The 17,495-nt window shown below is 48.1% G+C and overlaps 1 protein-coding gene across 1 annotated transcript in view; it reads right to left on the bottom strand.

The window, feature by feature from the left end:
• The window catches only part of PDZD7 (PDZ domain containing 7), a 57,916-nt gene that overhangs the window by 14,724 nt on the left and 25,697 nt on the right, over positions 1–17,495 (bottom strand). Inside the window, exons 8-15 of the mRNA XM_015410344.1 lie at positions 17,231–17,234; positions 14,116–14,249; positions 12,837–13,011; positions 10,973–11,149; positions 6,496–6,643; positions 5,862–5,922; positions 3,824–4,300; positions 2,317–2,502 (exon numbers count right to left, since the gene is read on the bottom strand). Coding sequence (XP_015265830.1) covers positions 2,317–2,502; positions 3,824–4,300; positions 5,862–5,922; positions 6,496–6,643; positions 10,973–11,149; positions 12,837–13,011; positions 14,116–14,249; positions 17,231–17,234 — 1,362 coding nt within the window. The remainder of the gene's footprint in view (positions 1–2,316; positions 2,503–3,823; positions 4,301–5,861; positions 5,923–6,495; positions 6,644–10,972; positions 11,150–12,836; positions 13,012–14,115; positions 14,250–17,230; positions 17,235–17,495) is intronic.

The raw sequence follows: 17,495 nt of genomic DNA, 5'->3' as shown, positions 1-17,495 counted from the left end.
AGAGCGTCTCCTGCGCATGCGCAGGAGACGCTCTTGCACTTTCGGGGGGATTTAAACATCCCCCCGAAATTTTTTTTAACTTTTTGCATTTTTGTGCACACGTGGGGACTGGCCCACGTGTGCACAAACCTCCCCCTCCCCCCCACCTGCCCCCTCCGTGCTGATTTAGCGATCCGCACGGAGGGGGCAAGTTGGCTATTAGATATATAGATTCCAAGAGAACTCCAGGCCCCACCTGTAGGCTGGCAACCCTGTTGTGACATGCGGGTTTAGTGATCAGAACACCTTTTGTTTCTTTTAACAGAGGGGAAGGGGGAGGAACAGTTCAGGGCCATCCTGCCTCATTTTTAAAAAGGGGCTCCTAGGTTGTTTTAAGCCCCAGTAGTGCAAAAAGATCCATATTGTGGCAGTCCTTCTTACTTCCAGCAGTAGAAGCAGTGGGAGAGGAGAAATGACATGGAGGGAAAGAGTTAATCCATCCCTCCCCAGTCCCATGGCTCCCACAACCCAGATCAGCTTCCCCCAATAGCTTTTGAGGGCCAAGTTTCATATCTGGTGTTCCAGTCACAAAATTTCAACATCACAGGTAGTTTTGTGCTTCACGATTTTGATTTCATTAATCCTCACAGAAGCTTTATCCAGTAAAATGGACGCATGAGTCAGTGACTTTCCCAAACTGAACTATGTGATTTACAGAGCCATCCTAAGCAGAGTCCAACCCTTCTAAGCCAATTGAAGATGCTTTGCTTAGGATGGTACTGTTGGTGGGTCCTTGACCCTACCAACCCTCCAGATCTTCCACTCTGTCTGCTGAGCACCAATGGCATTTGGGTGGCATGCACCATATCCTGGAGGCTGCCAGTGGCCATTGGCATCAACACACACACACACACACACATCGCCACATGCTGCTGGCAAAGGCCCAACCTGCACTCCCGCTTAGTTACCCCGTTTCAGGCTCCGGATAACAAACTTCTGTACGCCACTGACTGCAGGCAAGGGAAGGGGTGGGGGAAGAGAACGAAGATGAAGTGATTAATCTGCAGAACGTGTGAAGCAAGGGGCAGCCATGTGGGACTGGGCTGCATTGGGCTTGGCTGCATCAGCACCCAGGTACTTCTGGCACACAGTCTTTCACACATCTGATCCCAATAAGCTCGAAAGCATCAATTTCCGCCTGTATTAGTGCCCTATCAGTCTGCATTGCAATGCCAGCAGGGGCGACAGGTTTACCATCTGAAGAGGTTTCAAAACAAGGAACACCTTGGATCCAGCAGTAGATTTCTGCTAAAGGAAGGGGGGATATTTTCCCCCAAATCTCCTGTGCCACTACAGGTTTCTGATTTCCCCCTCAGAATGAAGTAGAACAGAGGAGGTGAGAAAATCCAGGCCTGTTGACAGAAATCCCTTCCATCAGCAAAAAGTATCCTTGGATCCGACTCTGTAAGTATTACCAGTCCTATAAATAAGAAACCATTCCTTGCGACAAGCAATAGGGGACACAGCTACTGGGCAATGCAGTCTGTCGTTCACAAAGAGCCATAAAGCCAGTCTAGGATTCTCCTGTGCCACACTGCTCCACCTCTTCTAGAGACGGCTTTTGTGCTTTCACTTTAGTGATCAAAATGCTGATGCAGGAGTTATGACAAGCACTTAACACAGAGCGGACCTCCAGACCCTTTCTCTGTCTGCATCTAGGACCCCAAGACCATGACTCTTGCTTTACCTGCTCCAGGGACTGTGTCTCCTGCCCTTGTACTACAGCACTTGGGTTCCTCTACCCTCCTCTCCTGCTTCCTACTGCAATAAGAGCTCACGGGATGCAGAAGAGGTGGGTGAGCTGGACTCCTGCAGCACAGAAAATAAAGACGCTCCTTGGCTGCTGCCTCTGGCTCCACCCTGGAGTTGTTCAGGGGTTGGCAACAATGCTTATGTCGGCAAATAAGTCCTGGGTAGTCCAGGTACCTGTGCCACTCCTTCTGGTCCAGCTTTAAAAGGAGGTATGAGGCGAAAGCCTGAAGTAGTGCAATACTCCACCTTGGCTGGCAAGAGCAGGACAAATAGCAGCTACAGTTCTGGGAAGAGCAATTTCTCCAGCAGGCTGATTGGCAGACAACTCACAGTCTACTTTTGCCCCTTCTGTATTACAGTCCCACAAAGGGAAACATCCTATTCTTGAAAATCATCTCCCCAAATCACGGAGGACCTTATTATCGCAGAGAAGATGACAATGACATAGGACTGCTGTTTCAGCAATTTCAAGAGGTGGGCTGGCATGAGCTAGAACCATGGCAAGATACAGATGCTTTAGGTTACCTTTCTCCCCCTCAGAGCGTGCTGGGGACTTGGACCGCCTTGGGGCTTCTGGTGACCCAGCTGCTGAGCTTGGCTTTCCTGAGCGGGTGCCCTTAAAGAATAAGTTCATGAGGGTTTTGGAGCGCTGGAGGGTGACCTTCTTCTCTGAAGATGCTGGTTTCTCCTTCTTCCTCTGGCGTTTCTCCTCTGGGACAGGAGTTCAGAAAGTCATACCAGAAGGGGTAGCACTAAATCCAATACCCTCCATCCCAATCTGAACCCCTACCCTATCATAGCCCCAACACTTTTATAACCTACTATGGATATTGTTTATAGGCAATACATGGGCCTAGTTCAACTTCTCAGACCCTGCATTTGAAAGGATGGCCAAACACTCAGGACCAAAACATAGCTCATTCACACATTACGGAGTGTACAGGATGAGTCTGGGGTCCCTATTTTGTGTAATAATCCAGGGAGAGCTGCAAGTTCTCCTCATTTCCCACACATGCAGTGCCTGATTTGGATCAGGACTACAGGACTCAAGGGGAGGGGCTTCAACCTTCTCCTTGTGCATCTTCCTGACCTGAACTAGGCCTGGGACATTATTTGCCCTATTAGGAAAGCGCACAGTTGGAGAGAATGGATGATCTCAAGGTTTCTATAAAACAATAAAATGAAGCAATGTGTAATAGAGTTTTCACTCAGATGACCATGGCCCCGCCTGGTGACGTGCACGTCGGGGTGGAGTTCCCCCCGGGGCCCAATCCGGCAGCAGCGGGGAACGGGCCTCTGGGGCGGGGGTTTCCTCGCCCCCCGGGGGGACTTGGCAAGCCTACACTGGGCTCAAAAGAGGCAGGCCATCAGTAGGCCTCTTTTGAGCCCAACCTGACTCCTTATCCTGTGAGGGAAGCAATTCCTTCACAGCATAAGATCATGGTGGGGGGGGCATGGGGATCGTCTGTGGAGGAGGTCACACTGAATCGCATTATCTGAGTTCTGTTTTCCCAATGATGACTTGCAACGGGGGCTGGGGACAAACAGGAGAGAGAGAAAGCTCCCTCAGGCCAGTGCCATCATGGGAAGCTGAGTGCCTTGAATACAGGAGATGAATGCAGGCAAGGGGGCTTGAATATGGATCAGAAGATGAACTTGGAAAAATGATGGCTTTGGGTAGGGAGGATGGGGGTGGCACTCACATATACACACACTCTTCCACTGACAAAGCCATTGTGGGGGGCTAGAATGCCACCTTTCCAGCTCCCCTTCTCTAGGCAGCCACTTCCTGAAAGGAGAAAGCATTTTCTTCTTTGTTCAGTTTTCCATCTCTTCCCACAGAATTATTTCACAGGTCCTCGCTTAATATTTAACATCGGGGGGGGGGGGGGTGAAAAAACAAACAAGAAAAGGAGGAGCAAAATGCACACACCTGGAAAATGTGGGTCTCGCATGATACTAAAAGGAATGACAGAGAATGTAAATCTTTTAAACTCAATAAACAATAATGCTGAAAGGGCTGGGCACCTACCACAGACTGTCAGATAGCTCTGTGATCTCTTGATGGGCTGTCGGGGATGGCTGAGTGCCAGGAGGAGCGCTGTTTTGGGGGAAGGGTCTGTTGTTTCCTTGCTGCTGAAGGGCCGGTGCTTCCTCAGGTGGAAGGAATCTTTGAGGCTCTCTGAGCGGATCGCGGTGTCCTTTAGGATCTCCATGGGCCGCACGATCCGGCGAGTCTCAGTGATCAGGCTTCCCGACAAGGAGGCTCCGTCACCTGGCGGGTCAGTCTGCATGGCTGTCTCTGCCCTCTCTAGGCCGCGGCTCCGGATTGGCGGGTCCTCAGTAGAGATGCCAATATCCACCATGCAGCTTTGAGCTGAACTGGAGACTGGGGCGGGGGCCATCTGTAGGCCATTCATGGAGCTGAATGGAGTCCCTGAGGAGTAGGATGAGACCGACGAGCTGGATTCCGAGGTCTGTGACAGCTGCTGCAACTGGCCATTGGCTACTGCATAGGGAGTGAGAAAGACAAATTTTGGGTTTCCCCCCATTCCGACAATCAGTTTTAATACATTTAATGTACAGGAGTGGCCCATTTGCTGTGCACGATCCAGATGACTTCTTTCGTGCTTTTGCTGCAGGGATATTACCTTTTCCTAATACTCTGTATTCTGCTGCCCCCCCCCCTTAAGATAAAAAGTCATTCTTCCCACAGGCAGCACAAATCATTGCTATGGCCATTGGCTCGTGGAATGGGCTTGCATGTGCTCCACAGACAGCTCCCTGGTATTAGAGAGCCCCGTCTTTGTGACTAGTTTCTTTTGTTCTGCATTGTGTAGGGGATAGCTTCTTGTTGGTTTACTTGTATGTATCACCTAGGACACTAAATGTTGATGAGCAATACAATGCCGCCCCTGTGCAATGCTCCCTCTAAGCTGTGGAGTCTTGTGAGCAAAAATTCTACTTTGTGAGATACTGGCATTAAAGTTGTGAGCAAGTGATTTGGCTACTGCATCAATTAGTTTGCTCTGGAGCCATCCTTCCTGAGCTAAGATAAAAGTGTGTGAGCCGGAGGCTTAAAAACTGTGAGCTAGCTCACACTAACTCAGCTTAGAGGGGACACTGCCCCTATGTACATGTTTTGTAACATTTCAAAAGTTTGGTTGAGGTTGAAAAATTCCGTTATGGAACTGTTCATCTAGCTTTTAACGAACAACTGATACCAATTAGGTTAGGGGGCCCCCCCCCATCTCTGGTCCATATCCAATGATAGCAATGACCACTATTCATGAATTATGGAAGGGGGGGCACCAGGCTTGTATATCTGTGCAACTCCATGCATGGCCTTAGGGGTGAAATGGGGTTGCCAACCTCCAGCTGGGGCCTGGAGATTCTCCTGGAATCACAATTGATCTTCAGACTGCAGATCTCCAGGGTCTCCTGATCTCCAAGTGACCAGTTCCGCTGGAGAAAATGGCTGCTTTGGAGAGTTGACTATATGGTGTTATATCCCACTATGGCCCCTCCCCTCCCCAAACCCTGCCATACCCAGGCTGTACCCCCAAATCCCCAGGAATTTCCCAATCCAGGGCTGGCAACTCTAGGGTGAAAACACCCTCTGGAATGTAAGGGTCTGAGCTTCATCTGTATCTGTGCTACTGATTTGGGGGTCCCAACATTTGAAACAGCAGCGAGGGAGAAGGGTAAGAGATGTAATGGAAGGGAGCAAGCAAGGGGTCCTGCCCCACTTCCAGACTCTGCACCCTTCTATCAGCAGGCCTGGTGAGTTATCTGGAAGGAAAAGATATCCTCTAGAACAGGGGTGGCCAAACTGTGACTCGGGAGCCACATGCGGCTCTTTCACACATATTGTATGGCTCCCCCCATTCCTCCCCCCCCCACAGCTCAAAGGCCTGGGTGGGAGAGGCAGCGGCTTTCTTGTCTGAAATGCAAGGAGGGAAAGCAGCTTGCTTGCTCGCCTGCAGAATCCTCTCGCATTCCTTATTAGCTCTCAGCAAAGCAACATCGCATAGTAGCATAGACAGGAAGGGGGGGTATTTTGGTCTTACATCTGTTGAGCCAGCAGTACTCGGCCACCATTTCCTTGTATGCCGGGAATCTCCCTGTCTCCTAAAGGGAGGGAACAGAAGAGACGTGTCTCAAGATCATTTGCTGACTGCCCAGCACTGCACGGTGTGTCTTCGGAGACTAACCCGATCCCAGATGGAGAGACACTTTGATAAATAATGCATCCTCCACTGCCAGGTCCCTTCCCAGCTGAAACTGGATCTGCTAAGTCTCAAGAGTCTGGGTCCTACAGCGTCTTGGGGAGGAATTACTGGGCATCAGTGAGAGGACAAGAAAGGGAGTTCAGTGCTGCTGCTCTAGCAAGCAGTACATTCGCAAGTGCAGCTTCCTGGGGGAGCTGGAGTCTCTCTCTTCCACCTCTGGCAGTTTGCTTGTGTGCCAGCTAGAGCAACCAAGTACCCTATTCATGGCTGGGCAGAAAGACTGTACCCTTGGGAGGTTGGTTTGGGGAGTGGAGTGAGCTGAACTGGATGATTCCTCACAAGAGTCTGGAACCAGCCTTTTAATGCCTCTCATGGCAAAGGACTACCCTCCACTCTTGTTGGGACTTTGCGTTCTCCCATTCCTCTTTGTACCCTTATCTCTGCCCAATGCTTGGCACAGCCCAGGCCTCACCTTGATGGTCAGCATGATGTGGGTCTGCCCCTTTAGCACTTCCACTGCCTTGCTATGGCTGATGTCGTTAAACATGACTCCATTGGCTGCAAGGACTTGGTCGCCGACCTTGATCCCATTTTGCTCAGCCAGCCCGCAGGGATCCACTCTGGGAACGACATAACCTGGGAGTTACTCCCATCATAGCACAGTCAGTCTAAGCAGACAACCCAGGCTTTCCAGGAGGGGTGAGGGGCTCAGGGAGAGAAGTGGGACATCGTCTAAGTGGGAATGAGTGATAATGTGATGGAGATTCATAAGGATTATAAAACAGCCCTAGTTCTTCATCCAGTTGTAGCTTATAGAAGAATATTCAAGTCCTCTTAGGACAATTTTCTGCATGGCTTCCCAAGGATCTGAGGTGCCAAGTTCTTCAAGATGGGGCAAAAGGGTTTTTAAGTCTAACAGCCTTTTTGGCAGTAAGACTCACGGCCAAGCTATGCAGGATGCTGGAGAGTTGTGATTGGACCATCAGACATGTAACTGAACTGCAAAACCTGTCATGAGGAGCTATGGATCAAGGAAGTGGGGATTAACTCTTCCACCTGCACTGTTTCCCCAGTTGGAAATGGCCTCCCCAGCCCCAAGCCCTGTCCACAAGTTACAGTGAACACACACATAATCTCTGTAGAATGTACACGTGATTGTTCTTTGTATGTTTGCTGAGTAATTGTCATGTTACAGTGAAGGAATGCACAGCTGAACATGTGATACAAACCCTACATTTATCTGGGCACTGGTCCCTAGTCTCATTCATAAATTGAACGTGTGTTGGCTCTTTCTTTACAAACAATTGTATGCCTCTATAGACAGCACGTAGGTGGTTCACTTAGCATGTGAACAGGGCTCCAATAAGGAAAGAACAGGCACAGTATGATGCTATTATGCCCATCTCTCCCCCCCCCCCCCCCCATACTGGGACTAAAAGCAGCCCCTTGGGGTTTTTCTGCACAACCTGGAGGCAAATCATCTACAGATCTGGACAAAGGGTAGCTAACTAGTGACTCTGACCTAGTGTCTGTCCCAGGTAGTTTTTATTCACCACTCAGTTTTCAGAACAAGGATGGCAACAGAATAAAAAAATCTGTACTACACTGCTTTGCAGCAGCCATCCCTCAGTGGAGGAGCACATTCTTTGCAGGCAGAAGGTTCCACCCCTGGAATCTCTAGTGCAGGACGGCAGGTGCTATAGGAAAGACCCCTTCTTTGCCCAGGGTGGCGGAGAGCAACCATGGGCCTCCAGACAAAGATTCCATCTGCCCCCTCCACCATGTGACCAAATATTATCAGCTTGCTGCTACCATCCATGAATAGAACAATAACTGTTCATTAGGGAAGAAACATTAAAGGAAAATGGGCAGGATTATTAAAGAGCCAATTTTACTTAACTTATTTACACAGTGCACATTGCAATAAGGTATGGTGCAAAAAACCCCAAACACTTTCAAATAACAACCACTGAGCAAATGCCAACATTAAACAAGAAGAGACAAAATCCAGCTCATAGTACTCTGCATCCTCTCACTCTCTCTGTCTTACTGACTTGCCTTGGAAAAGAAGGGAGAAGATGATTTATATAATTCTCAAGTCGTGCGGTGTGCGGATGCTTAAATCTGCACATCAGGGGGACCTGGGGGGGAGGGAGAGGTTTGTGCGCACGTGGGACAGTCCCCACATGTGCACAAAAATCCTAAATCTGGAAAAAAACATTGGGGGATGTTTAATTCCCCCCGAAACTCACAGAGCGTCCCCTGCGCATGCGCAGGGAACGCTCTGCGACTGATGCTGCCGCCGCCGCTTGGAAGGTGAGCAGTGAGCTGGGAGGGGGGCAATGTTCCCTCTAAGCTGTGGAGTCTTGTGAGCAAAAATTCTACTTTGTGAGCAACTGGCATTAAAGTTGTGAGCAAACGATTTGGCTGCTGCATCAATTAGTTTGCTCTGGAGTCATCCTTCCTGAGCTAAGGCAAAAATGCTTGAGCCAGAGGCTAAAGAACTGTGAGCTGGCTCACCCTAACTCAACTTAGAGGGAACACTGGAGGGGGGCCCCTCGCTTCGAGGCCAGATGGGGGAGATCGAGCGGGGGGGGTGGAGGATACGGGGGAGGAACCGGCAGGATGGGGGGGAATTACCTCCTCCTGCTGCTTCCTCCTCTGCCTTCTTACTTTGGAGCTCCATTTGGAGCTCTGCCTCCCTCCCCACCCACCCCCCGCGAGTATCGCGGGTCCACCCCTTGTATATATATATTTTGCAACTGGCACTCATGGGCACCACTGGCACCCATAGTTGTGTTTCTTAACAAGCACTTTCTTCTTTCCCAGAAGTATCTCTTAACTGAAACAAAGTTGGCAGGTGATCAGAGTCCTGCATCTGCACTAACTTTAGAAAGCAACTCCGGATCCTGGATACTGAAACCCAACTGGCTCCAGTTCTCCCTTCCCTTCTGCTGCCTCCGCCTCCTTAAACAGAAAGAAAAAGGAAGCAGGAGAGAGAGCAGAGAGAGAGACCATCCCATCCTCCTCTCCCAGCCAGAGAGTGTCAGATTTTTGAGTTTTAAACAATCAAGCACATCCCCTCTTCTCAGGCCTTGCTCTAGTTGGCTGGGTCCTGTCCTTGTTTACTCAGAGAGTGTGACTGAGTACGATGGGGCTTGCTTATATGCAAATATGTACAGGAGGACTGCAGCCTTAGATCCCCCCCCCTCACTTCTTCTCCCTGATTCCACCATCCTCCATTTCCATCCTGCATCCATTCCTTTCCATTCACCAGCACCAGATACTCTCCCAACCCCCTGCAATTAGCCTCACCCAGATTTTGGGGTTGCCAATATTTTTTTCTTACTAGCTCCTACTCCTGTGCCTTTCACCGCCACAAACTGCAGGAACAAGTCAGTGCTAAGTATTTGTTTTGTCAAGGGTTCCCTTGCTGATTTCTATAGATCATGCCTCCATTAGAGGCAGTGGTGCAAGCAAACCAACCCTCTTTCTCAGTCGGTTGGCAACCTTAATTGGAACTCCCACTAGTTTGGGGTTTCTTCAGCACCTGTCTGGAAACTTTTTTGCCACCCCAACATCACAATGTGAGTTTTAACAGCCCTGCCCCCTCTATCATATTTTTCTCTGGGACAAGAGATAACTGAGAATCCCCCCCCCCCACTTGCCTCCAGCTAGGGGCTCACTTACTAGATGACAATCCTGTTCTTGTGGTAGAGAAGCTTCTCTACGCAGCTCAGGAAATGGGGCAGGGAACAGAGCAAATGGTGGGGCTTTTTGCAAGGCAGATGATGGAAGGAGGAGGGGGACAGATGGGGCACTGGCTGCTGACATGCAGATCATCATACTTGAGAGAAGGAACACATGATGCACATGCTGCCTTCCCAGCGCACAGAGTGTGTGTTCAGACGAGGCGTTTCAGCCGGCATAAACTGTACTGGTTGGAACCGGTGCAGTTTATGCCGGCTGAAACGCGATCACACTTACCTCCTGTCTGCGGAGCCCATCGCTGTATGCCCGTTCACATGCAGTGGGCGTTGGCGTTTTTTTTTTAAACTCAGTTTGAGCATGCGCATAGGCAGCCATCCACAGAATGGCAATCTTCACGCATGCGCAAAACACCCCGTCTTACATTTAAAGTTTAAAGGTAAGGACTTACCTTTAAAGTTTAAAGACCAAACTGGTCTCCCTGAGGTCTCGGAGTCCTCCAAAACCTTAAACTAAGGATCTTTTCTTTTCTTTTCTTTTTTAAACAAACGCCGGGGCGAAGCTTCGCCCAAGCGCATATCGCCGACCTAACAAAAAAAATGGCGGGCGAAAATCAGAAGCCTCGGGCTTCCGAACGGAAGTGGCTCTACAACGTTGGAGAGCGATCAGACGGGGGTAAAGCAATTACAAATGTTGCACTCAGGATACCACCACTTGGTGACCTAGTGGCAGAATACAACGGTGTAAAGCTCTTTGCAATGGTTAGGGACGGAAGGCAGATGTTCGCCGTGTGAACGCCGGTAAGTACACCGATTCCAACCGGCACCTATACCATTGCAAATGCCCCGTCTGAACGCACCCAGAGTGTGAGGCTGGCTGGCTATGCAGGTGCAGAAGGGGCAGGCGGAACAGACAATCTGGGCTCAGTGGACCACTCGCCTAATGGCACCAAGCAGTTTCATATTAGCTTTCTTGTGGTTGTTCTCAAAAGCATACCACTTGCTGTTCTTTGTTGCCTGTAAGCCCCTCCCCCCTTTGAAACAGTAGAATTTGTACAGACATGGAAGGTAAGAACAAACTCTGCCAATAATATGTTTCCTACTTATTATGGCCTGAACTCCTAGAATCTGAACATCTTAAAAGAATTATGAAGTTGTAATAACTTGAACTGGGTGGTCCCTGGATCTGAAGCAGTCAGGCAACGAGGGTTCTGGGCTAAGCCTGACAGGCGCAACACTTACTTGGAGACATAGATGCCAAGGCCATACTCCTTCCCCCCACGGATGTTGAAGCCCAAGCAGAAGTCATCAGATGTGGTGTAAAGGTGGACAATCCGCCGCCTGCCAATCTCAGAGCTGGTGTCTGATGGGGTCGAGCCACTCTTCTCCACAACCAAGCGTCTGTTTATCACATCAACCCTGTAGCACACATAAGAATTTGCCCAGTAGTACAAATTCCAAGGATTTTACCCAGGAGAATGGGAGCTTAAAATGTAATTTTGGAGGTCACCAGTCCAAGCCTCACCACAGCCACAAACTCATTTTAGGTAAGGTTTTCTCTCTTGGCCTGAGTCTTCCATCTGTAATTTCACTGGCCTATTTTATAGGGTTATTGTGAGGATTACTATGATCATATAAATAATTATACTCTGATCAAAGAAAATCAGATAAACCTGTTTTAGAGCACATAGCAAGCTTTTGCAACTTGGATGATGAATCCTGAAAATTGAGTTCTAGGATCTGAGTTCAATTTGAGTCTAATTCTGGTGCATATGAGCTTGGTCTCAGAACCTGCCTTTTCCTTTCCATCTACCTTAAGTCACTACAACCTTCCCACGTTCATCATCATTAAGGTTTCAATCAGAAGGTGTGACTTCAAGGGGGCACTGCTGGATTTAACCACTGGTATCTGTAGGGGAATTGTGAAGCTGAAATAAACATTTGCAAATTTTCATACTTGGTGAATTTGTTCAGTTTCATGTTGTGAATGTCCATTTAGAATGGATGATCGGGAGGCCTAGCATTTCCAATGTGAAGTGAGAGTATGCCACAGAACATATGCCAGAATCTTCTGCAATGGACAGGGGGCCCATGACTGAGATGCAAGGACTCCTTGACTGTCAAGTCAATGGGAAAAGGGTTCTCTGAAAGCAAAATTTAAAAATCTATGGTTATTTGTTTGCTGTATATATTATCCTACCCTCACTGCTTTGTTTTTATATTATGCAATACTATTTTCTGCATTAAGATGTCATGTCTAATACTTTACACTTTGTTTCAGACTGCTATAATCCTAGTTCTGTTACATTGTTTATTAGATGTCTCATCCATTGACTTACACTGTGTTATCTGCCTTGAGTCACAGTGAGAAAGGCAGACTATAAAGTAAATAAACAAATTAAAAAATATCAGCTATAAGTACTGTTGAATCCCAAGTACCATTGCATGTCAACTATCAGATGTCAAATATTAAAATGAAATATCACCAAATGTCAAATATTGAAATAAAATATTTGAAGAATCTGTCAAAAGTGAGCCACAATACAACATCAAGCGTCTAGTCAACATCAACATTTGCAAACGAGAATTTTGAGGAAAATTTTGGGAAGCAAATTTATTTCACATGTTGGATACTGGCAAGGCATTTGGTCTAGTTTAGAACTTGCTGCTATTCCACTCTCCATGCACTATAGCTCAGGCATGCATACCTCCAGACTGGACTTGCAAACTCCTTTCAACCACCCATCACAGCTTTTCAGTCACTGCTGGGATTCCCCCCCCCCCCCCCCCCCCCCACACACACAGCTTCACTGATATATTCTTGGTCCTTTCTTCACTTACTGAACATGGATCCCTTGTGATTTAAGTTGGAGGAACGAATTTAGCCCAGTAACCCCAGGTCACCTTGACCTCTCCCTCTCCTATCCCTCGGTCAGAGTTCACTCTGATATTGTCTCCTTCTGTCTCAAGAAACTTGATCTCTCCTTCTCTGCTCTGCTGAGCCCAGCACACTTGCCTCGGCCCAGACAAACAACACATTGTGATTTTTGGTTACCTAAGGCATGCTGACAATAGGGTGCTCCCATAAGTAGGCAGTCTCACTTACCATGTGGTCTTTTCTTTGGAGAACTTTATCCCTGGCACCTTGCCCATGCGTCTCACAACCATCCGCAGCCGGTTGTTCCCTGTCAGGACTTTCACTGCACTCCCCATTGTAATGTTCTCCAAGCTCACACTGTTCACCTCTGTGATTTTATCTCCAACACACAGCCCAGCCAGTTCTGTGGGTATTAAATACAGATAGCTCAATGCAGCCCAGGGACTGGTGAGTATACTTCCCCCCCCAGACCGCTTGCATATTAAGGCAACTGCATTACAACAACAAAATGAGCTGCAAAATATAGCACAAATTTTAGAGTAAACGAGAAGATCCTTAACATTTCTTAAAAGAGGATCCTATAATTTTAAGGTATTTGTATTTTGGGCTGTATCAAAAAGATAAGTCTGGTTTATCAGCTGGCTACACACAGAGGAGCCACATTTCAAGGTAAGTGTTCTCTTTGGGCTGCTTCTCACATATACACATATGGTCGGTTAAGGACTACTATGGCATGGACAAGTCTTTCCCAAGCCCCACCTATGATCCCTCAGAGGGATCCCACCACCAAATCATAGACACTTGGTCCTTCTACTCCAAGCCCATCTACTCCCACCAGCAAATGCAAGATTGCCCTAGAGACCCCTCTGATGTCCGAAGGGCCTCTAAGCAATTTTTAGTTTCATGGTGGGTCTGGAAGAGGCACTTGGAAAAAACAGGGAAAGAATTTCACACTACTTTTAGTCTTGTTGGCAGTGACAGAAAGGAGTGTGACAATGTGCTCATCTGTCTTTTATAGGAGGATTGTATATGTGCGTGGGGGAGGGCGTTAGAGGGCATCTTGCCCCCATACTTGGAACCAGCCCTAGGTATGTATTCTGTGGCCTGTTCCCAGTAGTTTGCAAAGATTAGTTTTGCTGTTGAATAGCAGGACAAAATTATTTTTTGTGCTACTTAAAAACACTAATTTCTTACTGGAGCATTAAGTAAACACAGGAAGAAATCTGAAAATCTGTGATGTCATAGAATTCTTTCCTGGTGTTTTCTGACAACTGTTGAACACTTTGCAAAACTGTTTGGTAAGTGAGTTTTCAATGGACTTATGTTACCTGGATTGTTGTGATATGTCCACACTTGGTTGTACAAGGATGAAAAACCTGGTATTTGGGTGTGTCGGGGGAGGGTAGTGTCCCTAGATGATCATCTTGTTGGCTAATATTTAAGTCTTGTGTGCTGGGTATTTTTGAGTACTTTTTAAAGTTGGTAGCATAGAAAAGGTTTTGCTTACCTGCACTGCTGCCTTCCTCCACCTTGCTGACAAAGATACCCAGACCATGCTCTGAACCGCCACGCACGCTGAAGCCCAGCTTCCCCCCTGCGCTCTTTTCTACCGTAATGGTAATGAAGGCATCACTCTCGTCACTGTTAGCTGTGGTGGACATAATAGCATGATGTAACTATAAGTGGCACTGCTAACCCTCCCTGGACATCAGGCTGCCGTCCTTCACCTCAAAACACAAACTTGCCTACATGGGAAAGTAATAACAGAGAGAACCTCTTAAGAAATACACAGCTACCCAATGGAACTCTGAAGATCAGGATCTCTCTTCCCATGGAGCACCAAGCCCAGAATTTATAGTCCCTCTGGAAGCTTAGAGACTACAAGCTTTCCTGTCAAATTCCTGATAGATTACTTGACAGTGGGCAAGGCTTCTCCAGAAAGTCTGTCCCCTCCAGGATGCCAAGGGCTGGGTTGTGGTGGCAGCTGCCAGCCAGATTCTGTGACTGAGACCTGGCTGGATGTAACAGAAGCCACTTGAATCGCTTTGCTTTCTTTCTCCCAGAGTTCACCTCAGTCTTGGGCACTTCAACATGTCCTGTGCTCTCCTAGATCCTTTGCAATGGTCACAGTAACTCCAAGCTTTGGCAAAATGCATGGGACATAATACATAATAGTCACATAAGTGGATTATCTGCTCACATATTTATGCTTTGTTGGTACATCACTGGAATGTAAAAAAAACAAACAAACCAGCCACAGGGCTATGGGGAATGTTATGTCAAGGACAGCACTGTCTTTTGTGTTTTCCAAATTGTCTGCGACTGTGCTTGCAAGAAAAAGATCAGGACAGACAGCGCTGCTCAAAGCCTTTACAAAATGATGCCACCTCCCTAACCCATCCCTCCAATGGCTAGCATGGATCCCCTTTCATTCAAGAATATGTGAAGGGCAAGTGGTTTAATTTGTCTCATAACTGCTCCGTCTACAGTGTACTAACCCCCCTTCATTTTCATTACATTTCAAAAATTATATTAATTGTTTCATTTTTCATTTTTCAAATTCTTTATCGGTTTCCTTCCCTCTGCTGGAGGATTTACTGCCTGCAGACCCGCACACTGGCTCCACAGATGGGCCTGAGCGGGTTGACAGCAGCAGCAAATCCAGTGATAGACCCCCGTCTGTATGGAAAGGGCAGGGGAATAAGAATGACGGCAGAGATGGGCCTGGGGGGGTCAGCCGCAGAAACAGATCAATCTCCAGCCCCAGCCAGCACAGGAAGGTGGGGGGGCTGAGGAGGAAGAGGAAACCTTCCAGTTGGCTACTGTCTCCTCACTTGCCCCCCCCCCAATCCCTCTCATCTCTGTGAACTCTGCAACAGACAATCAGGTCTCAAAAGAGGGAAGAGATCGGAATATTAATGAATACTATTGACTGTCATTATTTTAAAATCTGAGTTCATAAGATGACTGTATCAAATGAGTCTTTCAGTGTTGTTGTTTTTTAAAAAAGTGTCGTTTAGTGGCTCATGTCCAAATGGGACGTGGGATACCTGGGTTCAGCTCCCCACTCAGCTATGAAAGTCACTGGGTGATCTTGGGCCAGTCACTCTCTTTGAGCCTAAACGCCTTCACAGGTCTGTGCGGACAAAATGGGTACGAGGGGAGTACAGTGTGTGTTTGTTACCTTAATCTCCTTAAAGGGACTGTAGGGTACAAATGTGTCGGTAGCTTCCGATGAGCTAATATTTGTATGGTCATCTCTGGCTAAATCCCGGGAAAGAACATGTGGCTTTGAGTAGTCTCTAGGTCATAGGCTGTCATCTGAGCCCAAAGATCAGAAAGGGGTCAGAGCAGAGACTCTACTGTGGCACTTCTGCTGTCCAGTCTCACCTGGCTGCCACTCTTTGCCCTCCTCCCCAGCTGTCACCAGGACTCTCCCTTTTAGCATCTGTTGTCTCCACCCCTCCCCCAGCTGGTGCCTTGGCCAATCCCTGGCCTAAGAGGTCAGTGATCTTCACTACATCTTCTCCTAGCCCTTGTCCTGCCCTCCTCTGACTCCTGCCTCCTCCTTCAAAGCAGGCAGGATAATCATCAGGGAGGACTACTGGGTCGCTGGGCCCTTTCTACCTTGCAGCATTGGCTACAGCAAGCTCAGCCTCCTGGATGGATTGTCCCCTGCTGGAGCCTGCCCTGTGACATCATCCCTGCCGCTGCCAAACCAAGGCCTGCCCCACCAGTCCTGGCCTCGGTGCTGGCCTTGTTGGATGAGGCTGCCCTTGGCTGCTTCAGCCTCTGTCCCACCAGGGGCACCAGGAGAGACACACCCAGGTGAGGCTCCAGTAGCATGAGCAGGGGAGGCAGCACCCAATCCAGACCTATCTTTGGACACCTACAGTTGAAGAAAGGACATCAGAAATAAAGGGGTGCTAACTTGGGAAAGAGAGGGGGGTGGTCTTGCTCTCTCAGCCAAGTATATGATAGTTTTGCCAAGCACTCCCAGTGAAGTATTTTTGGGAGGCTCTATAGAAAAACAGAAACTCCCAAGTTAAAAAAAAAAACCCAATAAGAAGCATGCATGGAGCATTCCAAAATACACTTCAGTGTGGTAAACAAGGAACCCTCTTTGCTTCATGCACTTACTGATTCTTCATCCTCAGCTTGAAAGCAGTACTTTTTTTCTCATGCTCCTCCACCTTTTTGGAATTCCCTCATGACTAAAACCTTTATCAGGGAGGCTGTCTATGCTTGTGGAAACATTTTACTGGCTGGGCTTCCCACTGTGGTACATGAAGGCTGCGGTCACACAAGCAATTTGCCGTGATATAGTAGTGTTACCTCTGTGGATTTAAAGAGCACAATCAGATAGCAACAGCTGCCTTTTGTGTCCCAGTCGTTGGCACCCCATGTTGCCCCACTTTGGAAGCAGCGTAAGCAGGCACCAGGGAAAGTCTGATGTTTACGGATGCCAGTGCTTCCACTCCGCTTTTCCAGACGTCTGAACTCTCCTGCCACAAAAGGAACCCAGAAGGGAAGTCTGAACCCGCAGATCTGTTTCCACCACTGTTTTCTGGAGAGTTGCTGCCTATATGCACATATGTGCATGAGCGCATATGCACATGCACCCACCTGCATTAAAACAAAAATGACTGGGCAGTGCACTCTGTGGTTGAGGTGCTGCAGTAACGTGAACACATGACCACCAGATGAGCATGCAGGGAAACTGCCCCAGGATGTGTTGTCTGGTTGGTCTGCCCCACAGCACTTTAAACCAGTGCAATTGGAGGTGTGCCCTCCAGTGTGACCGCAGCCTAAGATGGAGGATGGATATTTTTGTATTTGCCAGCATACACATGGAAGACAAGCCACTAAGATGTTTAACCAATAGAT

Source organism: Gekko japonicus, unplaced genomic scaffold (assembly GCF_001447785.1).
Source record: "Gekko japonicus isolate JY-2015 unplaced genomic scaffold, Gekko_japonicus_V1.1 scaffold1568, whole genome shotgun sequence".
NCBI classification, from domain to species: Eukaryota; Metazoa; Chordata; class Lepidosauria; order Squamata; family Gekkonidae; genus Gekko; species Gekko japonicus.
Note: the sequence above shows the minus strand (reverse complement) of the source record. Positions and strands in the feature narration are given on the sequence as shown.